This window comes from Aythya fuligula, chromosome 3, assembly GCF_009819795.1.
Source record: "Aythya fuligula isolate bAytFul2 chromosome 3, bAytFul2.pri, whole genome shotgun sequence".
Lineage (NCBI taxonomy): Eukaryota > Metazoa > Chordata > Aves > Anseriformes > Anatidae > Aythya > Aythya fuligula.
Window position 1 is genome coordinate 75,249,828 of NC_045561.1, and position 26,319 is coordinate 75,276,146.

The 26,319-nt window shown below is 42.6% G+C and overlaps 2 protein-coding genes across 2 annotated transcripts in view; one reads left to right on the top strand and one right to left on the bottom strand.

Annotated features, from left to right (window-relative positions):
* Positions 1-26,319, bottom strand: part of MCM9 (minichromosome maintenance 9 homologous recombination repair factor) — a 44,501-nt gene that overhangs the window by 12,657 nt on the left and 5,525 nt on the right. The window contains exons 3-7 of the mRNA XM_032185580.1: positions 25,739-25,820; positions 25,188-25,388; positions 23,078-23,203; positions 21,730-21,849; positions 397-571 (exon numbers count right to left, since the gene is read on the bottom strand). Of these exons, the coding sequence (XP_032041471.1) occupies positions 397-571; positions 21,730-21,849; positions 23,078-23,203; positions 25,188-25,388; positions 25,739-25,820 (704 nt within the window). The remainder of the gene's footprint in view (positions 1-396; positions 572-21,729; positions 21,850-23,077; positions 23,204-25,187; positions 25,389-25,738; positions 25,821-26,319) is intronic.
* On the top strand, positions 2,876-12,546 carry ASF1A (anti-silencing function 1A histone chaperone). Its single transcript, XM_032185579.1, has 4 exons — positions 2,876-2,984; positions 5,375-5,490; positions 9,713-9,889; positions 11,869-12,546. Exons 1-4 carry the CDS (start codon positions 2,876-2,878, stop codon positions 12,079-12,081), a joined length of 615 nt encoding a protein of 204 aa, XP_032041470.1. The 3' UTR covers positions 12,082-12,546.

Here is a 26,319-nt window from a genome sequence, read left to right on the forward strand (position 1 = left end):
TGGGTGTTTAAGGAAAGGTTGGACATGGCGCTTAGGGACATGGTTTAGTGGGTAACATTGGTGGTAGGGGGGTGGTTGGACCAGATGACCTTGGAGAGCTTTTCCAACCTTAATGATTCTACGATTCTTAGGAAAGTACCCTTGCCTAAGGGCAGTGGCAGACTGAAAACCCAGCAGCGAGCAGGGTACGTCTTCATTCTGGTTGCTTGCAACCTCAGGTCCATTGCACTGTCCTTTGAAACGCTGGCTCACCTAGTTTACAAATACCATTGAGAACAAAACTATGCAGTACAACAAAGAAAACAGCTATTTTTAGTCAGCATGACAAGCCACCCACCAACCTGTAAGTGCAAGAGAAGCATGCTATTTTGCCACACGCTTTAACATGCCACTTACCCTGCCTTTGCTACGCTGATGGTTTGTTGCTCCATTGCTTCATGGATACTGGTTCTGTCGTGTTCCTTGATACTGTTGAACTCATCAATGCAACACAGGCCGCTATCTGCAAGCACCAGCGCACCAGCTTCCAAGTTCCACTCCCCACAGTCCTTCACAGCAGTCACTGTCAAACCTGAAGAATCAATTGCTCCGGTCAGTCTTTTCCTTAAACTGCAGGAGTGCGCCAAAGTGAAAGAACGGGACTCGGCACACTGGCTGGTGCCACAGGCAGAAGGCAAAACAGCAGGTTAGCTCCACCACATACCTCTACCATGCATCTCGCTTCACACCTACTGGTAAGAAATCCCACTAGTGTTAGGCAAGCGAGCCCGTGTCTGTGGAGCAGATTCTGTTAAGCCTTCCAGATTTAGTAATTACTTCTTTTAGGGCATCGATAAATGAACAAAAGTGATTAGGGAACGAAAACCAAATCTGCTAAATCAAACTGAAAAGTGGGCAAATGTGGAGACTGCTAAATTACAGAATAGACTTGTCCTTCCCCATCAGCTGTCAAAATAAACAAATATTTGGGAGCTGCAAAACAAAGCTTGTGAGAAAAAATATTTCAAAATATCCTTTTTTTGAGATTTCACACTAAGCTAAAATGAGATTAAAAAAGTAAAAAAATGAAATTAAAAAAGTAAAAAATGAAATAAATAAATAAAAAAAAAGTTCCCAGCGGGCATTAGCAAATCTCCATGTGACACAGCAACGGGAGCACGGCAGGTCAGGAACATCTCACAGCTGTGAGAACGGCCACTTTTTATCAAGGACGTGCAGCTCTTCTCAATCTTTCTGTTCCCTCTTCCCCAGCCTTTTCTCTATCTTTAGCCCTTCTTTTTCACTCCACAGTGCTCGGCTCAAAATATCCTAGCAGTTGACAAGCTGCGACCAGCCTAAAATTTCCCGGAATGCTACAGCAGAACTTGCCCAGGGAAGGATCCCACCACCCAAAACCTCCCCTGGCCCGGGCAGCCCAGGGGCGAGCGCTGCTGCTTCCTCATCTCCATGCAGATCACCGCAGCCGCTGTTTGCTCTCAAACAGTCAGCCAAGAGTTACTGGAAATGTGTTTCCTGATAACACGTATTTTAGCTTTGTGTGGGGGATCTCTTCCACTGTCCAGCGTAGCCTTGTGTTAAGATGTGTAGAGAATGTTATAAAAATGTACAGTGAGCAACAGACCAGGCAAGTGTGATGACATTTCTCTGCAAATACACCTGTTTGTGAACACAAAGGTGTCGGCTCCTTTCCAAACCCGGGGTTGGCTTGGGGAGTTGCTGGAGGCCAAGGTCTCTGTGCCTCGGCGCTGCTCTGCTCTGCCCGCGAGGCTCGGGTTCCCAGGCAGGCAGATGTCTCCTCCAGCCCCTCCTGCTGCGCCTATTCCACCACACTCAAGGGCTCCCCGCAGACACGCAGAGTCTGATATTTTTATTTCCACACACAATCTCCTCTTAGCGTGAGGAAAAAACACCTCCCACCCCCCCATCCTCCCCCAATACCCCCCTCAGCTTGGGGCAGCGCCGGCTCCCCGGCCCCGGAGGCAGCCGGAGCGGTGCCATGTCGCCTCTGCCATCCCCTGGGCACGCAGCCACAAGATGGCCTCCTCCGCGGGCCTCCCGCGGCTCGGGGGCGAGCATCGCCGCCTTCCTCGCCTCTCCACAGCGGGCTGGGCACCGGGGGGCTCCATGGCAGCCCGGACACCTCCCTGGGGGCCAGCAGCGGGCGGCGGGGGGCGCAGCAGGGCGGCAGCCCCTCAGCCTAGGGGGGCACCCGGAGTGAATCCAGCCATGAAACCACAGCGCCGCGCTGCTCCGCGGCGGAGACCCTGAAAAGCCGGGGGCCACAGAGCCCAGCGCAGGGGGTAAAGCCCTGAGGAGGAAAGCAACCGGGGGCACGCCGCCACATGGCGGATGGCGCTGAGCGAGGCGGGCGGGCGGGGGCTCGGCGGGGCTGGGCTGGGCTCCGCCCGGCTCGGCCGTGCCGGTGGCGGCCCCGCCCGGGCGCGGGGCGGTTGCGGCCGGTGGCCGGGCGGGGGCGCGGCGGGGCGGGGAGCGGAGCGGCGCGGAGCGGAGCCCATCTTGGAGGAGGGAGCGGGGAAGGAGGGCCCTGTGCCGGCGGGCGGCCAATCGGGGCGGGCGCTGGCGGCGAGCAGGGCAGAATGGGCTGCAGCGGGGAGCCCGCCGCGCAGGGCGCCCAGCGCCGCCGGTGTAAATAAAGGCGCGGAGCCGGAGCCGGGGGGCGGCCAGAAAAGTTTGCTCAAGTCGCGGCTCCGCAGCCTCGGGCGGGCGGGGGCGCCGGGCCGGGCCGGGCCGGGTCGGCCGCGCGGCGGAGCCCCCGAGGCGCTGCTGGACTTGGCGGCGCGGCGCCGTGCCTATTGTTTGCGGGTTGTTTTTGTTGGTGTTTTTTTTTTTTTTTTTTTTTTTTTTCCCCTGAAATATGGCCAAGGTTCAGGTGAACAATGTAGTGGTGTTGGACAACCCCTCTCCTTTCTACAACCCGTTCCAGTTCGAGATCACGTTCGAGTGCATCGAGGACCTGTCGGAAGGTGAGCGCGGCTCCCACCCCCCCCCCCCCCCGCCCCGGCCCGCCGCCAGCCCCAGGCTTCAACTTCGCCCAGGCCCCGCGGTCCCCGCCGGCCGCACCGGGGGCTGGGGGGGGCTCGGGGGGGGGCTGCGCTTCCCAGCCGGCCTTGGCCGGGCCCAGGGGGGGAAGTTTTGGGCTGAGCCGGGCCCTGCGCGCCGCGCCGGGGCCGCCGAGGCCGGCTGCAAGTTGCGAGGAAGTTGTGAGGGGAGGGAGCCATGTTGCCAGCTTTGTGTGCCGGGGCGGGGAGCGGGGCGGGCGGCGGGGGCCTGGCGCCGGGTGCGGGCACGGCGCTGGGCAACGGCCGGGGGCTGGGGGGGGGCTCCGAAGTTGCCGGGTACCCCCGAGGGGGGCGCCCCCGGTGGGGCCGGGCTGGCGGGGGCCCGGCAGCGCCGCCCGGCGGCAGGGCCCGGCCCCGGCCCCGCCGCCCCGAGAGGCCGCGCGGCGCCCCCCGGGCGGGAGTTTCGAACGGCGGCGGGCGCGGGGCGAGGCCCGGCCGCGGGGTGTGCGCGGTGCCGGCCGCCCCCCTGCCGGCAGCGGCTCGATGAAGCCGCCCCGCCAGGGCCCTCCCTTAGCAGGGCCTGGCCTTCGCGTTTACATCTGGTTTAATCTTGCTTTTAAAAGCTGCTGCCGCTGCCTTCCCGTGCTGACAGTCTGTGGTGCTGTTTCAGCCAGCCCTGCGTACCACCCGTCTTCAGTTTCCTCAGTTTAGCCCCCCCCCCCCCCCCCCCCCCTTCAAGTTATCATTCTGCATCAGGATTCCTAAACAGCATCAGGTCCATCAACTGTATGATTTTTCAACTTTAAGTGCTGCTGGTTTAGAATGAGTTTCGTGCTGTTCCCCTGGAGTGATAATCTTAAGTGATCCAGCCTCAGAGTCCTCAGTTCTCGTACCTGGTGCCTTGGACAGGTATGACAAAAGCGGTCACTAACTGACCCGGACAAGCAGCCTGCAGTGCCCACAGGAGTTAGCACTGGGTGCCTACAAGGTAAATAGGACCTCTGATACAGTACCTGGCCAATCGTGCTGTGGTGTGCAAGGAGCAAAACCACTTCCTGGGCCCTGTTAACGTATGCTACTTAGAGCCCCAAAACCTGCATGTTGAACATGGTAAGATTTCATTATTGAGGAAAAACAACTGCAATCCTAAAGCAGCCAAGTTTTGTTAACATGCTAGCTCTTCCTCTGCTTAAGTTCCAGTCCTGCATCAGGAAACCATAACGTAGACCTTCATATTTTGCAAAGAATACTGAAAACATAAATGTATTTGTCTATGGGGTAGTGCTTTTGCACACCCAATCAGGGCATTGCTCGTAAGGAGAAAAAAGAAATATATCCATTTTAAGGCACTGTTTTAAGCAACAGATCCATTACCAAAAAACAAACAAACAATAACTTCAGTTACAGTATTCCGTAATGACAACCTTCTTTTCTTTTCCTCTTGTTTAAAAATAATAACCTCTATTCTCAGGTTAGTTTTATACAGGTGTGGTTATGCATGTGTTTTTAAATCAAAAAGTTAAAGTGAAAAGCTGGCCCAGGAAGAACTAATGAATGCTAATTTGCAGCTTCATCTTTCAAGCACCTGTGGTGACCAGGGTGCATTAGAAAAAATACGTATCAGTTGTAAGAAATGTTTGGTTTTGGCACGTCGTTTTAAGAAGTGAAATGCTACATTTCGCACGTGGGTTTGTGGTTGTTTGATTCTCCTACCTGGGATTCTATTCCAGGATAAAATTCAAACACCAATATCATCAGTGCGAATTAGATCAAATCATGCTATTAGGATTTTATATACTTCTCAGATTACACAGCTTGCACACGTGGAGGAATGGAGGCACAAAGTTAGTGTGGCTGGTGCTTACTCAGTGGATTTCATTATTCAATTAAGTGCTTTATGTGATTGGTGTAACAGCTGTGAAGTATATTTGTGGAAGGTGGGAACTTCTGAGGGGGAGCTGATTCAATATTCAAGGTGTGCCCTGCTGTGTAGGGTCGTATAGGCATCGTCCCAACCTGTATGCCTCTGGGGACAGACCAAGGACATTCTGAACACTGCTCCCAACAAGTAAATGGGCCCTGTCCTCTGTATGAAATTTGTAAATAAACCTGGCTATGAAAATAGAGGGAATCCTGCAGTAGAGACTGAATAGAGGAAGACGGTGGGATGATCTAGATCATGAGGACTGGGGTGAGCATCAATAGATTTCCCAAGTGAAGGTTGGTCCCTATCCCTTTATGCTAGTTGCCAAAGAAGCAATTTTAGGTTAAGCAAAACTCTGCAGTCAAGAGTGGAAGATGCTTAACTGTAATGATAAACAATTTTTTTTTGTTTTTGTTTTGTTTTACTGCAGACTTGGAATGGAAAATAATTTACGTGGGTTCAGCTGAAAGCGAAGAGTATGACCAAGTGTTAGACTCCGTTTTAGTAGGACCTGTTCCTGCAGGCAGACACATGTTTGTATTTCAGGTAAGCTTCACTTAACTGTTCCTGAAAGAGTTGTGCTAATTTGATGTCTAATGATGACTGTATCATATAAAGAGACGCTTAAAAATAATGCTAAGCTAGAAGGAATTTCAGTCAGCTCTTCATGTATGATACAGCTTGCTTCTCATTAGCTGTTTTTTGCCCCTGATATTTCCATGGTAATATTTTCACTTGTGCTGTCAATAATTAGAGAGAGTGATAGAAGGCATGGCTCTGTAGCTAGTGATAATTTTGACAAGTCCAGTTCATAAATCTATTCTGGACCACTCCCTAACTGGGACTGTCAGTTACCTGGCTTATGCTAACATCACTGGGCTTAGCTCTACAGCAATTGGTAAGTGGTTTCAGACAGTCAGGGGCACTAGGTTAACGTAGACAACATCTACAGAAGAAGGTGAACAAATTCATTGTGAACCTGCGCCGGAGTAGTCAAGAATTCATTTCTGTTTGGCCAGATAAATGTTCAGCCATGATGTCTGGCTATGCATGTTAAGTCACAACGCAGTACAGCGATTTGTACAGTAAGACAGAATTCCAGTTGTAGATAGCAGACATCTGGGACATGAGTGGTTAGATAAAGACTGTCCCACAATCTCTGGAGCATGTGGCAATACGCTGCTGTTAAAGCCACAAGTTACTAAGAAGGAATACTTGAGGGAAGGAAAACAAGGAAAGAGGAGCACCAAGATGGCTTAATGTTCTACTCTGGTTAGATCAACCAGAGGGGAAAAACTAAACTAAACTTGTCTGAGTTTTTATGGAAATTGTTTTTAATCAAAACACTGATTCAGCTCACTTTTTTCCCCTGTTTATCAAATACTAGTGTCTCTCTTGTAAACTGAGAGCAAAATCCATCCACAGAAAAATCAGACTGAAAATGAGAACAGCTTTTTGTTTATGAACCTTGCCACTTTCCCAAACACTATAAATTCACTCAACTAATTAATGGCAAATGCATACTGAAGTATGAGCATTTTCTTCAAAAATAACTCCAACTAACACATTTTCTTACTTATCAGAGTTACTAATAACTGCTTTAAAATGATAACAAAGTTTGTTAGGCATCCTAATTATTACTGTAAGTCCCAATTATTTAGAAGGTTCAGAAAACATCTGAAACTTTTGAATAGAACTTTTTTTTTCCCCCCTCACAGGACAGGCTAAAGGCATAAGGTCAGGCTGGAGGTTATGTTTATTAACCACATGTGCAAATCAGCCTTGAAATATTTCACTCTGCTTTTGGAGCTGGGCTTAATTTTTCCCGTGCTAGAAATGAAGCAGATAGATAACAAATGCATCATTTATTAACAGTACTTCCATTATTGAGCAATTTCATCCTGTAGCATTAATTGGTCAGAACCAGGTGATCCTCTATCACCCTCAAAATGGGCTAATTTTAGTGGTAGATCGAGAGATACCAGCTGGCATTTCCATCTCTAGTTTAAATGAGGCACTGTGCTCAATCTCAAAGATTCACTGCTGATAGTAATGGGAAGGAGCAGAAGGCAGGTGCCTCAAAAGGCATGTTTTGGTTGTGTGATACAGGAAGACCTTGAAAATAAAATTTACTGGACTTGCAGTTTCTGCAGGATAGACCCGTATCCATTATATCATAGCTACGGATGACATTACAGCAAAATTAGGAGTAGGTATGTACAGATTTGGCTTAGATTGAGTACTCTTACTGCCTTTTAATAATCTCTCCTTTTTCTTATGGGTGTACTGTTGGTCTAAGTATATTAAACTTCAAAAGCCCTGGATTTCAAGTGAGGGTAGGACCTGGCTAATGTGTATGCAAGAGACTACCAAAAGCCAAAGTGCTCTAATAACCCTTTGCTGCCAGTTTGAGCTACTTTTTCACCAAACTGAAACTGCCTGGCAGGTGGAGGGAACTGGTAGGGGAATGCCAGGATGGGACAAAGTGTAGAACTGCAGGAGTTGTATACATGAGTAGGAAAAAAAAAAGATACTGTGTTCACCAATGAGCACAGAGATGAACTTCTTGTAGAGATGTATAAAACTTTACTAGTATTACGCTGTAGATTTTTCTTAAGATGAAAATGGCTGAAACAGCAAGTAAAATGGAGTGCCACACAGATAAAATCCTGAGGAGAGGCTGCGCATCAGGTTGGGAAGTCAGCCTCACCTACAGGAAGATGGAAAAGTATTGTGCTTATCAGACTTGCACAATAATCTTTTTTTTTTTTTTTATATTTTTAAAAAGACTTCAATACTAAAGACCTACATCTTGGCCTATTTGGATCTAAATACTAATATATAAGTAATGAAACATGATTCTTTTTCTCCGTGCTCCTGGGGATTTGTAATAAATTCTCAGGAGCTTCTTTTTGAGAATATAGGCACAAAAATAATTTACAGTCTTGAAGTGGGGATATGACCTTACACTAATTTAGCCTCTTTTTGCCTACCACAGTATATGTTTGCAACTTCTCACTCGCCACTTTGTCATATCAATGTCTTCTCTTCCCCCCTAACCTGTGCATGTTCACCAGTTCCTTGGGGAATCAGGAGGCTTTACATCTAGGGCAGGAAGTTTAAAATTTTGAGAAAAGAAAAAATTTCCTTTGAAACCACGTTCAATGCCTTTGCTCAACAGCAAAGTAGGATTAAAACAGGATTTCTGCAGGTTCACAGCTGTATCATAGCATATTACAGGACATGAAGTGACAGTGGAAGAAGCCTGGGAGAGGTAAAATCCCGTATTAGGGTATGAGCTGTGTTTCACAGGGAGTTAAATGGAAGGATGTCCTTTTTTGCAAAATACTGCTCTGTAACTGCCTACCGGAATTTTAAGTAATCACATCGCCCTGGGCACTGTTAGAACAAGACTGCTGATTTGAAATAGCGATTTCATGTATTGGCAGTTCTTGTATTTTTGTGGAGCTTCTGTATTTCTCCAGTTCCTTGGTCATATTTTCCATTGCCCTGTACAAGTTGCAAAGCTATTTGGTCACTTTCTCTTCCCTTCAGGGCTGGAGGAAGGAGTGTTCTACCTGATTCCCTGGTTGCTTTCCTCCCCCCAGTATATTTGTACCTGAGAGGTCTGATTCATTTAATTGTTCTGCAGAGTGCCTACAGCTTCTTATGAAAAGCTAGAGTGGTTTGAAGGCTCAGGATTGAAGTAGCAAAGAGCAGAAGTCAATGATGCATGACTACTAGCTCCTGAATTTTGTAGTGCTAGAGCATATACATACCGGAGAAAAACAGGGATAAGAGGGACAGTGAGAATCCCATTCACTCTCTGTCCTAAGGCAGGATTCAACACATCTGAACCACTCTAACATATGTTGCTATTACTAATTTATGCTTGGAACAAAGGTGTTTGTTATCAGCTTCAGATTTTTCATGCAAAGTTGTAAATATGAGGCTGTTTCATTTATGCTTAGATTGCTGCTACTTTGAGTCTGAGAGCAGAATGAGGCACCATGTTCCATCAACAAATGTTTAGTTACAAAACATTTTAAGAGACTGATGTGAGCCACATCTGGTGAGGCAAATTCTATTGATCATTAATAATTGCAGTGCCACGGTGAGTAAGGATATAAGGGAGATTGTAAGAGTTGCCTATTAGTTAGGACTGCATACTGGCTGAAAGTGTCATGTCTCTCAGTGATGATGCATTTAATTGCATGCAATTGAAGAAATACGGGCACATGGCAGCAGATGAGACAGAGCCATTTATTCCTTTCCTAGACAGCTCAAATGTCAACGTAACCTGTCCCTCCTCGTCTTGCTGAAGTCTGAATTAGCCTGTATTTTTAAAGGTTTAGTCTTGTTAAAAACAGACAGATCAATTCAACCGAAGAGGTATGAAAAGTTTTTACTCGATTACTACGAGGGGCTGGAGAACAGCAGCACCGTGGAACTGGAGAGGTGTTGGCACGCTTGTTCAGCTAATCGTGTATTTAAAAGCAGTTTGGGATCAAAGCTGTCTGATCACCCAGGAGAAATGTCAGCACAACATTACTGTGTTCAAACTAATTCTGCCTGTAGAAGATGGTGCCCTAAATTCAGGGTTGATGTTTTTGTAAAAGCAGGTATATTTTCTGGTTAACATGGAGAAACCTTTCAAATTTGCAAACAGTCACTACTCAGCTGCTAGGACAAGCTATTTCAGATTCTTCTGCCAGATAGGTATGTGGTATTGATTTTATTTTAATCGATCTTTCCCTTTCATGTTTAGGCTGATGCACCTAACCCAGGGCTTATTCCAGATGCAGATGCAGTAGGCGTAACAGTCGTGCTAATAACATGCACTTACCGAGGTCAAGAATTTATTAGAGTCGGCTACTATGTAAACAACGAATATACTGAAACAGAACTGAGAGAGAACCCACCAGTAAAGCCAGACTTTTCTAAGGTAAGGCACCTCCTGTTCTAGACACGTATCAAAGGTACGCTTATACAAAGGGATTTTTAAGAAAGACCTACAGTTCTGCAAAACAGAAAGTGAAGAACAACTTCTCTATGAAAGGAGAGAAGATGGGGTAGCCTTGTTAGAGCAGGCCAGATGACTGGATCCAATCAACGGACAACTTGATCGAGGACATTTGTATTTAAAGTTTAAAAACAGACATTTTTTAATGGTTAAAAAATAAAAATGAATGAGGTGTAGAGTTAAAATGAGATGTGAAATAAAGTATTAGGTTCCAAATAATCCTGAGGAGGAAGATCAACTAAACTAACAAAAACTAGTCAGTCAAAATCCTGTGAAACAGCGCATGCAGGCAGATTCCTGCACAAACTAATAAACTTCCATGTAGCATCCTGGTTTGCTTTCATGGAAGGTCTTGGGGATTTGGGGTCCATTTCTGGGTTCTCTTTACGAGATGTTATGTGTACATGCTCATGTTCCAAAGTTTTGTGGAGGTAAAAAAAAAAAAAAAAAAAAAAATTGGTTGCTTCTCAAGTTTGCATGAGTTATATAACCAGATACATGAAGAACTGAGTGGAATAATGGTTGTACTGTAACGACTAGTACAGAGATAATCCCCATAGTCCCTGAAACCAATCTTAAAATGTAACTAAACTGAATTGATATCTAAATTGTGTGTTTTTTTAAGCTGCTAATTTTTACTATGCCTAACTTAATTTTCAAGAATCAGATGCTTAGTACGTTCTCAAAATTCAAAATCATGGTTAATTTTTGAGGACTCTTAGAATTTGTTCCTTTCCTTTTTTCTTATGCTGTTGAACTCATCCTTGTTTTTTTTAGCGTGAATGCCAGAATGTCAACTTTCTTTAAGCAGTTGAATTTAGAAATGCCTAGAACTACTTGTTGTTCTGTTTTGAACAGTTTAGAACTACTTGTTATTCTGTTTTTTCATAGAAGCAGTTTTTATATAAACAAGAACAGCTACAGTGATCATGTATTTGTACAAGTTCTTAATTTGACTAAGGTTATTAAGCATTTTGAATTGTAATTGACGGGAAACAGACCTACTAGGCTCAAAAAAAAAAATGATCTTGTTAGATTTTGTTAGCTTGCATAAGGGGTGGGAAAATATTTAATGGGGGCGCACTTTCTCAAGGAATGAAATCAGCACTTCTGCTGAGGCAGACCTTTCCTGTGACCAGTCTCAACTTTAATAACAAGTGGCCAGTGGCCATAATTTGCCATCCTTTGGAGTTAACTGTGCATTATTTTGAAATGGTGATAAATTCAGAAAAAATGAGCATCTTCTTTTTTGCTGCACACATAAGCAGATGGAACACTTCTTTCAAGAAAAATGAAGGCCAGCCTAAAGAATAAAATACATGACCAGTGTCTAGGCATGTCAACTGCCAAATCTAAGTAATGTTCTCAATTTAATATTTGAAGTAGACAAATTAAAATTCAGATAGTAAAATGAATCTAACGCATAGTCATTTAATATAAGGAAAGGTTTTAATCTTTATAAGGACAGACAGTTGAGGTAAATGGTAGAGTTGTTGCTAGCACCGTGAAATTGATGCAGAATTTTATGAACTCCTGTAGCTTGCAAAATTGTTCTGGGGATAGTCATTTGCTTTATTAAGTGCTGTGCTGGCTAAGGTAAAACCCTTGCACTTTACTTGCAAAGTTCTAGTATAGTCTTGAATGCTTAGGACAGTTAACTGCTTTCTAGACAGGATGCTTTTATTTTGCTGAGTAGGATATTAGAGTAAATGAACTAGTGGTGTGTTTCTGTAAGCATATTTCTGATCCATATGTAACAGCTATAGATTCACAATCACATGAATTTTTAAAATTATTTTAGACATACATGACTACAGGAGTAAAAGGAAAGAAATCCATATGCACGTGAAGTCCAGTTTGCTATGTACACCACATAATTTATATCTTTTCTTCCCACCCAGCTTCAAAGGAATATTTTGGCATCTAATCCCCGAGTCACAAGATTCCACATAAATTGGGAGGACAACACTGAAAAACTGGAAGATGCAGAGAGCAGTAACCCAAATCTACAGTCCCTGCTTTCTACAGATGCGTTACCTTCAGCATCAAAGGGGTGGTCAACATCAGAAAATTCATTAAATGTTATGTTAGAATCTCATATGGACTGCATGTGACTAACCACCATCGTTTTGGTACTGTACATGTGTTAAACTGTAAAAACAACCAGAACTATTTCCCTCAAATTCCATAAGTACATAGTTGACGAGCAATGTGAAGAACTTGTTTTAAAACATCCTGTAGAAAGTTTATAAAGAAAAAACAGTATTTGAGCAAATTGTGGAATATAAATACAACTATTTTTAAGTAATTGCTTTTTTCTCTAATGTGTTATTCTGTTTGGTCTAACCCAAACCCGATTAAAGTATACGTATTCTTCCCCCTTCCCCCTTTACTTTGTTAGCACTGTTGAAAGCTAAAAAATGGAAAGTTAAAATATTCAGGCAAAATGAAGCAATAATGCTGTGTCCTCATCTCTGATATCCAGATTGCCAAATATAAAGTGCCCTTTAATAGCAGCTGAAGAACAAAGCTGTCATTAGACGAAGTGCAAAGAAAAAAGTGCTCTTAAAAAAAAAAAAGTCCTCTTTCTGTGAGTATAATTTTAGGTGCAACAGTATAATTTTAGGTGCAAGTTTTTTTCATTTCAAAGCACATACTTGTTACTTAAAGCATGCAGTTTGAAATTTACCATCTGCTATCTCAGATTTTAGGACTTTTTTTTTCTTTTTTTAATCTCCTGCTGCTAGTCAGACTGGTTTGTTAAGGACAGTGTTTCATGTGAATTTAGGTGGGTATTTCAGCAAAGAACTTTTTTTTTTTCCGTCAGCTGTGCACAACTGGGTGGAAAGATTAAAGCAATTATTAGAAAATATCAGTGTCAAAAGGAGTAGTATAAGTAACCCTCTGAACTGTACTTCTGCAATATTGTTATGTACAATGCTGGTTCATACATTAATTTTTCAAGTATGCTCTATTCTTGTAGTCTTTTCAACTAGTAAGGAGTTTTGATGTTTTCTTTCAGTTTTCTGAAATGTTTGGAATCTAAATCACTTGAGTTTTCTCTCTGCCCTTTAAGGCAACACTATGCACTGGTATAAATGAAGATTCAAACTCTGCTGTGGCAGGTGCTGCGTACTCAAGAATTCATGGCCTGCCCTGAAGGGCTTGCAGTAAGACACTCTCTATTACCTGAGGCATCTTTGAAGACAAAAAAAAGAGGCAGTAAATTGTAAAAACTTAAAGACACTGTTATGACACCAACAATTTTGGTATTCCTTCCAATCCTTGTCAGCCTTATGTTTACTGTGACTATATATGCACTTAAGATTGTAATCTGTCATGTCAGATTACAAGAATATTGTTCTGCTAGTTACTCGTAACTGCCCAAACCCTGGTAGGTTCTGGGCCCTTAAAAAAAAAAAAAAAAAGTACATTTCATGATGACTTGACAGCATAGCTTTGAATAAAAATAGAATACTTTCTCTTCACTTCCAGCATCGTCAAATAGGGATGAAGATGTCCGAAGCAGTTAGTGTTTCTGTCTTTACACACCATTAGTGAAATTGTCTTCATATATAATATTTTTAAATTGTGAAGGATGGACCTGATGTGAATGTACATGCATACATTTCTTTCTTATGTGGAAACTTAGCAGAACATATGGTAGCCAAATGCCTAAGTTGTACTGAAAGCCTTTGGAACCTTCAGTCTGAAGTGTGCTCTTGAAAGTCTCTCTCTAGTTGTTTAAACATATGATTAGCAATAATATTTTGATTACATTACCACCACAATTTAGCAATCATCAAATGTTAACACCAATATTTGTATGACTTAACTCAAAAAATCAGTCTCCAAAACCAGCAGTTGTTTCAACTTTAGGGTTGAAACCATAAAGTAGCGTGGCTGGCAAGGCAAGGGAAGGGATTCTCCCCCTCTGCTCTGATTTCATGAGGCTCCCACCTGGAGTGCTGTGCTCAGATCTGGGGCCCCCTGAGCAAGAAGGACATGGATGTATTAGGACAAGTCTAGAAGAGGGCCACAAAGATGATCAAAGATCTGGAGCACGTCTCCTATAAAGACAGGCCGAGCAAGCTGGGGTTGTTCAGCCTGAAGAAGGCTCTGCAGAGAGAGACCTTATAGAGGCCTTCCAGTGCCTGAAGGGGCCTACAGGAAAGCCGGGGAGGGACTCTTTGTCACGGAAGGTAGTGATAGGACAAGGGGCAGTAGCTTTAAAGAAGCCGTGTACACCCCATCCCTGGAAGTGTTCAAGGCCAGGCTGGATGGGGCTTTGGGCAACACTCTATACCATGAAATTATAGATTCTATGAAATTACGTGAACATTTTAAAAAGGTCTTTTTTTTAAAAGAAAAAAAACATAACAAGGTCTCCAGTGGCTTTTTGAGATTGTCGTGCCCTTTACTGTTCTATTTATAAAACTCTAAGTTATATCTTAAATGTAAACATAAATAACTTAGTCATCTGCTGAAAGGCTGGAAAGCTAAGGAAGTCTGACTTGAGCTAAAGTTATCGTAATAGTACTTCAAATACTTGTACCTGCTGATGATTCACGTGAAAGCATGATCAAGTACAAGTTATAACTAGAATCCATCCATGAGTAGCACAAATACTTCTAAGAAACACGTGCTGGATAAGTGATGGAAGCAAACCCTATTTCTGCCATTGCAGAATCCACTGCAAAATACAGTCAGCAAAAGTACACCACCCAGCAAGCCAAGTCCAAGAAACAAGAAAGAGAAGATTTATTCTGTTTAGCAGAAGAAAAGGCCAACTGTACAGGTTAACTCAGGGGTGCAATAAACTTCCAGCTAGACCAGACGGCGTGATGCTGAAACAGACTGCGGCACCACCTTACCTGATACATGCACTACGTCCGTAGCTGACCCGCCAGTTACTGGAAGGAGAATGACCATACTGTCCTAGGTGGCAACTGCAAAAGAACAGCTTTACCCACTGTGAGAGGACCTCATGATCTTTGTGAAATGAATTGTCTTTCTGTGCTCTTTGAAAGACTGGATGCTTTGCAGGTCATCTACAAGTTTGTCCAGATCTTAGCAGGCCATACAAACTGTATTCTGAACGTCTTGTTTCCTGGCAAAAATCACAGCTCAGAGAGAAGGAATTTGAGAAAGTAAATTCCAGTGTTCCAAATGCTTTGAGTCTCATCATCAGGCAACATCACAGCACAAAGTTAGCAGCATTAAGAGACAATGACTACAAAGCATCTTTATAAAGACTCGTCTTTGACCTGGCAGCAGGGCTGTATAACTAACACAGACAGCTAGTGCTGACAGCATAGCAGTACAACTTTGGTGCCAAAGGTGAGTTCCCCTTCCAACAAACCTCATCTTGCAGAGGCCATCAAGGTGCAAGGGCATGCTACAGGTTCTGTTAACAGCACTAGTGCCGCTTCTCACTGTGTTTTTACCTCAGATGGACAGGTAGCCTCAATTCATGGAGTTGCAGAATCAGAATCATTCAGGTTGGAAAAGACCTCCAAGATCATCTAGTTCAACTTCTAACCTACTACTGAAGTCCACCACTAAACCATGCTGCTAAGTTCCACATCTACACATTTGCTGAAGACCTCCAGGGATGGTGACTCAACCGCTTCCCTGGGCAGCCTGTTCCAATGCTGCACAACCCTTTCAGTAAAGCCATTTCTCCTAATATCCAACCTAAATTCTATTAGAAGACTGCCATAATGCTCATCAGGGGTTTTTCATGCCCTTTATTCATTCATGCCTCTTGGATCAGACCAAGCACCATTACTGATGAAAAACAAGGTTGTTTTTCTATGTCTAGCTTGGAAAAAAAAAAAGTCTCTTCGCCTTACAGTCATTGTGATTTATTTATGAATCACCTCTAATCAGAATTACTATGACGTACTGAGTCTGAAGGGGGTAAAAACACTCCAGCTCCATTGTACCAGAGACTGGTGAAATTTAACCTCTCCAGCAGCTCTACAAACACCACTGAAAACACCAACTCTTATTTCCAATCTTCAAGACTGCAGTACCTGAGAACATGGCTACAATAACCACAGTAACTTAGTTTACAGCCTGTCAAACAGTCTGTGCTCCCAAGACGCAAGTCACCGTGTCACAAAGACCAATCTCACAATCCAGTATTTTTCTTTCTAGGCCCTCAACTGCTGATTTTCCAGAAGTCAGCTCTGACTGGAGGCTAGCCCAGTTGCATCTATACAAAGATTGCTCACTGCCATCTGAAACTGGTGGTAGGGAAGAAAAAAGAAGGAAAAAGATATATACATGCTTGTGCACTCCAGTCAAATCCTCATTTACAAGAGACAGAAAAAGAGCAAAGTTACAACATCTTGACTTGTGTCTGGGCAACTGCAGGAGATCTTTCACTTGCTTAACGACCCTGCCTCTTAACCATAACAAATACAGTGGACTGCAAGCTCGCTGGGCCAGATTCTCTTCTTCTGTTGAGAGCCACAGAAGTCTGATCTGGAGCAGATGCATTACTATTGTTGCTAGCTGGAGGGCTCTGCTCAGGGCCAACAGGGAAGACAAAACATCGACCTACAAGATTAATGCAACTACTTGTAAGGGCAGGCTGTGTGTGGGGGGACAGCTCATGCCAGGCTTTGCCGTTTGTATTTATGTTTCTAGTTAAAGTTCTGCTTCTTAGGAGCTGGTCTCATCGTGTGTGAGATTAGACAAGGGCTGCAGAAAACAGGTGGAGATGTTTTTGCTTGAATTTTTAGTCTTAGCAAGGAAGAATGTGTAAGAGAAAGGAACCAGCTGGAGTCACGAGGGAGGCTGTGTTAAAGTTAAAACCAAGGTTTGTACCTGGGATCTAGAACGTAAAGGCCCCTCGGAAGCAAAGGGTGAGGTGGAGGGAAGACACACTTCAACATTTCACAATTTTGGTAATGCTGTCTTGGAGACATAGTGGGGTGCTCATTGTCCATGGTGTAAGTGATGTGACTGGCCTGCAGCAGACAATTGGAGGGGGTCTTTGTGCTGCAGAAGGGCTATACAACAGCCATGTGGTAACAGCAACTTTAAGAACAGGCTGAAATGTCAGGAACTTTTAAGGAGTTCATGGGTTTTCCTCCAAAAACCCCTTGGGCCACAGGCCGATAATGAGGCCTGCCTTTCCACATGAAGGCTCCTCCAGCTTGTCCTGTCTCTCTAGAAAGGTGTGGCTTACCAACACTGCAGTACCTCAATGCTCTGTGGTACTGCAAAGGGAATCCTGAAGACATGTAACAACAATCAGCTGAATGAAATGCCTGCCATTTCAACAGCAGGAGGAAAAAATTCTTAGGCCTGCCTGTCAATATATATTATGCCAGAGCTGCGTAAGAACTGAAGCCTCCAGCCAACATGACAAAGATGTTCCCTCCTGCAGCATTTCCTGCCCATCCTAACTAGAGGTCTTCAGATACAGATGTGTGAACGAACTGAAATTTCTGAAGATAGATACCTACTTGGCTAAATAATCTGTTGCATGTAGTCAAGGTAAGTCTCAAGACAAGGCCGTCTTGGAACAGTATTAGTGAGAGGAAATTAAGGGTATTTATGGATCTCCAAGAGATGAGACATGGCTACAGATGTGGCATATCTGAAGGAGCTTCGATCAGAACTTCAAAATTCATTCCTTCAATAAGTTTAGCAGACTTCTTAGAGAGTTAAGGCCTTCTCAACCTGAAGCCAAACTGCTTAGAAAACAGACAGTTAAGTCATATTATGAGGAAAGTATTTTTAAGGTACACTGACAGAAAATACCACAAGTTCATCTACAATTATGAATATTTGCAAAGACAATGGAGAATCCTGTGGCAGAAGTAAAGATCCGAAAAGACTAACCTAAAGGCTGCATCTCAATTAATAACCTCATCAGGGCCATGGTGTGGATCCAAGCACTGCCACGCTATTGCCCACAGTGCTAGGTTGTTTAGCGTGTTCCCTGGCACTGCCTTTATCTGTATCAATTAAGAATGACCTGGATCTGCTAAGGAATAGCCAGAAACAATTTGGGGATCTACAAATAGGGAAAAATGTCCCTAGTTTCAGTGTCCTGCCTATCTCAGGATGATGACGTACTCTACCATAACCAGAACTGGAGGGCTCACATCAGACATAGAAATGGTTTCTAGTAGATCAGAACAGAGGCAATGCTTAGCATCTGAAGCCTGTGCAGCAGAGAGAGGCTTACTAGCAAAAAGAAAAAATGGCTGTTTACCCTTGAGTTAGTTACCTTCAATGAGGAGAAAAATAATACAGTAGCGAAATGCTGTTGGCATTGATATGGGCAATATTAAACTTGCTAAGTGCCAGCAAAAATGCAGTACTCCTAGGGCTCTGTAGAGGCTGTAAGAGGAGAGGCCAGAAGGCCGCATTTCCTTCAGCTCAGGAAGTCATTGTACAGAACTGGAGAGTAGGAGAAACAGCTGATTGTCTCCCAGATTTCTAGACAAGCTGTTCTGAGCACAGTTCACAAAATTCTTTACGGAGTCCATCTGCAGGGGGACACAACACTGAATACAACTTTGCACAAATCTCTACAGTCAAATACACACCAGAAAATGTCAGGATGACTCTGGCCTGGATGCCTCCGGCCTGGATGCCTCCAGACCCACCAGCAGCAGGCATGTGTTAGTTCCAGTCCCCATGGAATCAAACACACCACTCAAATGATGGCTGCACTTCTCAAGCTCCAGGGCAAAAGGAAATATTTTCTTACTAGTGATTATCTCACCCAAATATGCACAAGCAGCACTACTGCTACGGGGACTGCAAAACAGTTGGTTGAACTCAGTAGTAAAGTGGGAACCCAGAGAGGGATTTTGTTGAACTTCAGTAAGTCTCCTTCTGGAAAACTACGTATCAATTTCTAAAAATTAAAGGTGTGTGAATGCCTACCCGTCATTCTCAGGCAAGAAGTGGGAAAGGCCTTTATAAAAAATGAACAGCGTGCAGACAGAACCTGCAGGACAGATGGTTCCCATCTTTTATTTAGAAATCAGAAAGCCCTATAGCGGTCAAAGAAATTTTTGCTATTGAGTTACTGAACTTGTTTTTTTTTTTTTGACAACTTTAACAAAAGATCTGTAGGAAGAACGAAGCCTGGTTCCTCATAAAAGTAAGAAATGTGCAGAGAACTCTCAAAAGAAAACCTCTAGTACGTGGTTAGCAACAAAGGCAACCTCACAAAGCCAGTAAACTCAGCATGCTATCTAGAGACTGGAAGAAAAGTTCTGGTTTTACCCACAACAGAGAATGGATCCCTGTCCCCTGTAAAGGCTATCTGCAGCAAGCAGTCAGTCTAAGCCTGTCAGGGAAATAAAAAAGATGAAGATCCTCAAATACTGATTCACTTAAAGAAAAAAGGGATCATAATGTCATAACGGATCTAAAAGCAGATGATTCCTAAGACAGAGCAAGAAAGAAAGGGAATTTAGGCAAAACAGGAACAACATTCATCATCTAACACTGCATCCTGGCACCAATAAATGCCCATGGTGAAAAATTGATACAGTAGAATGTTATGGAAGCAGAATTCCAACTCCACAGCTGACAAACTGCTAGTGTCCTAAAAAAGTACCAGATGGGCAAAGGGTGTAAGATGCATTAATGCACAAGATGCAAACCAGAATTTGCAGGTAAGTTATTGACAAATTTCTCTGAGAGAAAAATCCAAACATAAGACAGCTTTTAGCACTTCTCCAAAGTATTACCAATTTACAGGTGCATTTTTTAGTATATGTGGACTGTAATCCTAGAGTCAGTAATTAAACTGCAATCCAGACTACTTTATATACAATGTAAGGAACTAGTCGAAACTGGAACTTATGGATTTAGTCTTTTTACTTTTAGGGAAAAATGTCCATTAGTAGTTTCCTCTCAGGAGAAAGAATAAATTGGTAACCTGAAGCATGCAGATGTGATGTAAAACAATTTCATAGTTCTTAAAACACATTACCTGGAGCTTCTGCATGAACAGCAAGTTGACAAATTCAGTGTTAGGTACAGCTCCAAAAATATTCACAATAAAGACACTCCTTGTACAGAAGGGCAAAGAAAATAATTCAAGCTGCATCCAAACTCTTGGGCTAGAGATTAATGCTTTAGTCCAGCAGTTCTAATCGTGGAAAGGTACTCTGAAGTTAAACTAGGGCTAATAAGATTTCTTGCTAGGGATTCAAGTTTCACTTCTAATGAGGGTCCTTAGAATCTCAAGGTGGAAATTCAGCACACTTGCTGTAAGATTTCAGGAAGGTGAAAGAAATGGAGTGCTATTTTAAAATAAAAAGAATATTTAAGTGGAATGTAGATGATCTAAAGACCCAAAATGATCCTTTCACAAGATGAAACTCAATCTCCACACATCATTAAGCTGATTGCATGGCACATATACCGCAGGAAGTTTTTAAGCTGCAATACTGATTTTCAGGGAAACATCTTTGAATGCAGCTGTGACGATTGCGTTGTAAACCAGATTACAGAGAAAATGAAGGTGAGGTGGGAAGCGTGGTGAAGAAGGCAATAGCAACGTTAGAGACCCAAAGCAGCTGACACAAGATTACTCCCAGTAAAAGTGGGCAAGATCACATTGAAACTCCTGGCAAAATTTCACTCCAGGTCACTGCCAGCTCCCTGGCAAATTTTTCATTATCCTGCCTGTTCTCAGTTCTTAACACCCAACAAAAGGTAGGGATAAGGGTATGCTGAGCCAAACCGTTCTCTCTGGTTTTTCTCCAGATCTATCTGTGAGCAGTTTGAGTGGAAAATCAGAGGCATGAAAAGTTCACTGCACACAAGAGTGAGTATGTTCAGTGTTACATTCCACTACCACTGAAGTAGCTGTTGCATTTCCATAGCCAGAGGACCCAGTACACACATGTACACGTAGCTGTAGAACTGGTAAAGATTTATTCTCTGTTTTTCCCCACGTATAAACAATGCTGTTTTCCAGACATAAAACGAACAGCTGCACAATCTGAGAAACATCCATGCTGCACATGCTAACTGCGACCCTTTGGTTCTTGCCCTTAATTATTTCACAATTTTGAATGTACTACCAACATAGTCATCTGAGCAAATGAAGTCATTTGCAGAAGCGATCTGAGCTTGCATATTGTCCCCAGAAGAGTTTGTAAATATGTCCCAGCGGTCTGAGCCAGCTGGGACATATTTAAAAGTGTTTTTTGGTGGTGGTTGTTTTTTTTTTTTTGGAGGGTGGGGACAGGGAGGGAGGAAAGCTTTCACTCTGAAACCATCTTTATGAGGCAGAAATAATTTCTCAACACAGGGTTGCCGTTCCAGGAAGTAAGCAGAAATCAAACTGGCACCCAGCCGGAATATGTAAAAGAACAGAAGAGGGGAGAATGTACGTTCAGGAGAAACCAAACGATTCTAGCCCATCACACAGTGTGAGCTCTGGAAAGCTGTCAGATTTGTCATTGCAGGGAAGAACGCTAAAAATACAGGTCCAGATCATCCTCTGACAGCAAATCAGTGAGAGGTACCTCTGGATGGGGCTTGTAAGGTTCCCTCTTAGAAGCTCATCACACTGCTCCACTGATACAGAACAAGGGGCAGCACTGCCCTTCTGCAGAAACAAGCCTCCACGTGTCTCCATGTCAGTTTTTGCTTAAACTGTGCTCATACAACCTGAAATCCAGTTCTTGTTCATGTAGGTAAAAGGCCTCTATGCCCTTTTTCTACTGGAGTATGTTATAAAGAGTTCCAACCAAAGAAGCACATACCTGCACTTGTAGATCCAATTCCTGCAGTGAGCACAGACCGGGGTGTAATCTTTACTGCATACTTGAGAAACTGAGATTTCCCTGTACCTGGGTCTCCAACCAACAAAAGATGCGATTCACCTTGGAGGAAAACGTTGATATAGGAGTACATGGTACATATGCAGAGAAAGGTATACACAACGTGCTCTGAATTCAAAAATACTTTTAATTTTTCACCTCACATTTAGCTCTACACATACATCATAAGGTGTAATTCCATATAACAATGTACTATTTACTGGGTGTGATGAATTATTGTTTATTAAGGCATATGGTCATATTGCTGCACCCAAATCAAATGTTTATAATGAATTAAATTAAAAACATTGAAAAACTTTCCATACCGTGAGTTACATTTGAGAATACTCATTTCTTAGATTCAGCTCACTCTTGACCGTGGGGGCTTAGTTATGATTCCGCTATTCAGTTATTTAAATTACTGCAAAATCCTCTAATAAAATCATCAGTTTGTTTTTCTTAACTGATATTGTTATACATATTGTTATACCGCCAACAGTTACACAATGTAGAAATTTCAAAACAATGTAATTACACAGGTAAATAATTTGGATACTCAGTAAGACTGTCAGCTAGAAAATGTGAATACAACTTCAATTGAAATACAAAGTCTATAGCCTTATTTAGGTGCTGGAGCATGAAGAAGATCCTGTATTTGTATATCCACACGTACTACTTTAGAATTATTATGACCTACATAGATTATGACCTGTGTACCACCTGGCACATGGCATATTTGCCATCTAATAACAACAGAAGGAGAATCAGCAGGCGGATAACTTACAGTAACAGATCTAAGTGAGAAGCGCTGACAATCACAGATGGAAAAGTCTGGCATTAGGAAGTAAATTGAATCCTTCAAATTATCCTTTCAATGTACTATCATGATCCTTATTAAGGAAACATTAATATTCCATCCTTTGATGCCAAATACTGCTGGGAATATTCTACCAGAAATCATTTTAAAATGTCACTTATACAATAAAAAGTGAGTTTATGTTTGATCTATAACAATTGCTGTTAATATTCCACCTAATGGAATCCTGAACACACTTTTTTTATGGATTTTATTTGGGAAAAGCTAAAATAAAAAGAGGAAGTCTAGACACCCACTTTATTTGTCTGAGATTCTAGAAGAATACTCAGCATTGAACAAAAATTACTTTCAGTCACGAAAATGAGATTATTATGCTTCTGAAACCTTACTGGCTTGATTTTGTGGGGTGGGGTGAAGACAGGAATGGGAACAACTGTTAGACAATACTCAGATACTATCAGAAACAATACTAACCTCTGATTCGGGTTCCAGTAGCATCGATCCTCTGCACACCACCAGCAAGCACCATGGCTACAGCCAACTTCACCAGGTATAATCCGAACACTTGAGGACATAAGCTAGCCAAAATTTCATTCCTCCCTAGAAGAGGAGCAAAAAAGTGGCACTCAGCACTGCCCTAAGAGTAAAACTTGCTTTCCCATGGACTTTCTTTTCCTCATCGTCTTGACTCTAGCTCTCCTTTGACCCTTCTATGTGTTTCCCCTTCTCCTCCTCCCTTCCATAGTCTCTTTCCAGCAAAAGAGTACTTCCATCTGCTACAATAATTTTGTTGGCTTGGAAGGTGTGTGACAGAATTAATTCTGTCCTTTGAAAGCCTGGTACTAACAGCACAGGGATCACAGGTTTAATGCCATACATTACTTCCATTGCTAGGGCATAGAACAAAGCAACCAGTTTTGTGTTCTTAACATAATATTTTAAATTTGCCTGGAAATATATAGTACTGGCAAAATATGTAGGCACCTAACAGATGAATTGAGGCATATGTGTCTCTTTTGGAGTTCTTTTGAGGGAATTAACACATCTGTGTCCAAAAATTAAAATTTCAAAAATTTGGTCAACCACAGCATAACTTGAGATTTAACTCCACAGTTGCCTGTGTTGGACTTAAGATTAAATTGCCTTGTCAAAGCTGAGCAGCTCAGCGCTTCTGCTTCCTCCTAGATACTATCCAGAAAAGTAAGGTCACCTAAGTTCTCTTGGAGGCCTGCCACGGTAGACCTTCTCAGGACATACCTAGTACACAGGATCAGGAACTGACTGACAAGAAGTGCAGTAGTAACTACCATCATCTCTTGAAAAACAGTAAACGTGCACATTCATCCTGTTGTGAAATGGCCTACTCCTTATTCTCATTAGTTAGGCTTGATCTCTGCCCTCCCCAGAAGTAGAGAAGGACTCTACTTCAGAGAAACAGCCTGGAAGGAACATCTCGGGTGGTCAGGGTTCTTCTAATTTCCATCCCAATTTGCTTGTTGCCACTTCACGTCCATTTATTTTGAATGGGCAACACTGCATACAACCACATTGCTCCCTGCAGGCTTCCAAAAACTGTCCCAAGAATGAAAGATTACTTGGGGCCTTTAAAGTGGATCCTGAATTCCTTTCTGAATGTTCTCAGAACAGGGTGATAAGAAATGTTCTCTTTCCAAACAGCAGGAGGCTAGCAATTACACTGCTTTCCAGGAAATACACTTCTGAAGAATCTTTGTCATTGCTAAGATCTCTAATTCCTTATGTGAGCTCTCTGATTTTGAAGCTAATACGGTCAACATTGCTACCTGCTTTTCCTCCCGTTTGCCTTTTAAGAAGAAAGACTAAGAGCTTTCCAGGGTTTTAAAAGACAGAGTGCTATTCTGAGACAGTTCAATGACATTGATCCTAACAAGTCCTTTGAGATTCCTTGTGGTTCAGGTGGTGGCACTTGATTCTGGAGAGGGACAGAGTTCCAGACAGATCTCCTGGTAATTGTTAGGTGGCTGACTGAAGACCGTGGTGAGTTTAGGATCAAGCATGCTAAACACTGGCTGTTGGAAGACCCCGAGAACTGGGAGACTCTCTCCATATATGATACGAGGTTCTGCAACACCTGAATCACAGAGCTAGGCATCTAAGAGTTATAACAAAGGCAGTACATACTGAGCTCTGTGGCAGATTCAGAGCTTAAGTCGGGATGCAGAGACAATGAGACAGATCTTTGGCCCCAGAGTCAACAGCTATGTTGGCTAAAGGTATATCTGGTCTGCACTATTTCTTCTAAGAGGTATACTTTTTCTTTCTTGATTATAAAACACGTTACTTTTTTTTCCCCTTATATTACTTCTCATTTCTTCTTAATATATGTTCCAGAAAACATTTCTCAAAAGAAGGAAAATCAATGCAAGATGTTTGATACTATTTTTTTCATTATATTAAAGTATTTTATATTCTTCTACTGGAAAAAAAATGTATTTTTGGAGGAGTTGGTAGTGGGAAATAAGTATGTGTTCAGTCACTGTACGTTCACTCCTGATTTCATCAATTTCCAATCATGCATCCTATTTTAAAGCTGTCAGCTACTAACCTGCCAAGGGATCGTTCCTATGCTTTTCCCAGAAGTCTTCAAATTCCTTGCGGACTTCTTCATCAATTATAACCCCTGCTAGCTGCTCATTATTTACTTTAACATAGTTGGCTTTCAGAACAAGCTCCAAGTCACAGCGTGCATCCTGGTGGAAAGGTTTCCACCTCTGCATTACCACTCCATACACTGTGATGTCATCTCCTGGGGGTAACGACAAAAATTAGTAAAGTAACATCTGACTTGAGACATGCAGATGTGTCAGCTGCATTGGATAAAAGTGCAATTTAAATCTGTATTACAGTTATATTTATTATTATTATTATTTATTTATTTTATTATATACATGTAATATATAATGTATATTGTATATATTGTGTATATATAATGTATATATTATATATAATTTTATTATATACATGTATATGTGGCAGATAAACATATCTCATTAAACAGACCCTCGGCACTGACAGACTACTCGTCAGAGACCCATCTCACATGAAGAGTAGAAACATTTATGGTACAAATATATGTGATATACGCTGTATCCTCACCAGACTTGCAACTGTCCACTAAGTCGTCTTCCAGAACAACCACCATGCAGCGCGGGATGCTTCCAACAGACAGCCGTTGGACCTAGGAGACAGAAGGAAGAGCACTTCAGAAAGCACCTTCCAAAAACCATTTATCGTTGCTCTGGCTTAAGGACCTGTTATCCCCTCCTGGAACTGAGGTCAGTGCTTGCTTTTTCTCACAGAGCTTACACAGTAAACAAGCCACTGCTGTCAAGAGCTTAATAGTTTAATGCTGATGTTAATGGAAACAGATTTGGGTATTAAATTAGCTGAAGGTGCTCAGTCCTGGCAGGTGCTGTGGGATTTCTGTATCTTGCTAAAAAGCTCACTCAAAGATGTCATTTGAAAGAACTGATTATTATTTTATTTTTTTTAATTTGAATTATTTTTCAGACACTTCTTCAGTAAGCAAAGTTTACTTCGGGTAATAAAGCATGTCCATGAGTTAGATAACCCTTCATTGAACTACATACTGAAAGGTTATTCTCTGTACTTTTCTTGACAGATTGAGATTTAATTTACATCTAGGTGTCATGGCTTAAAATCGCACACAACCAGGT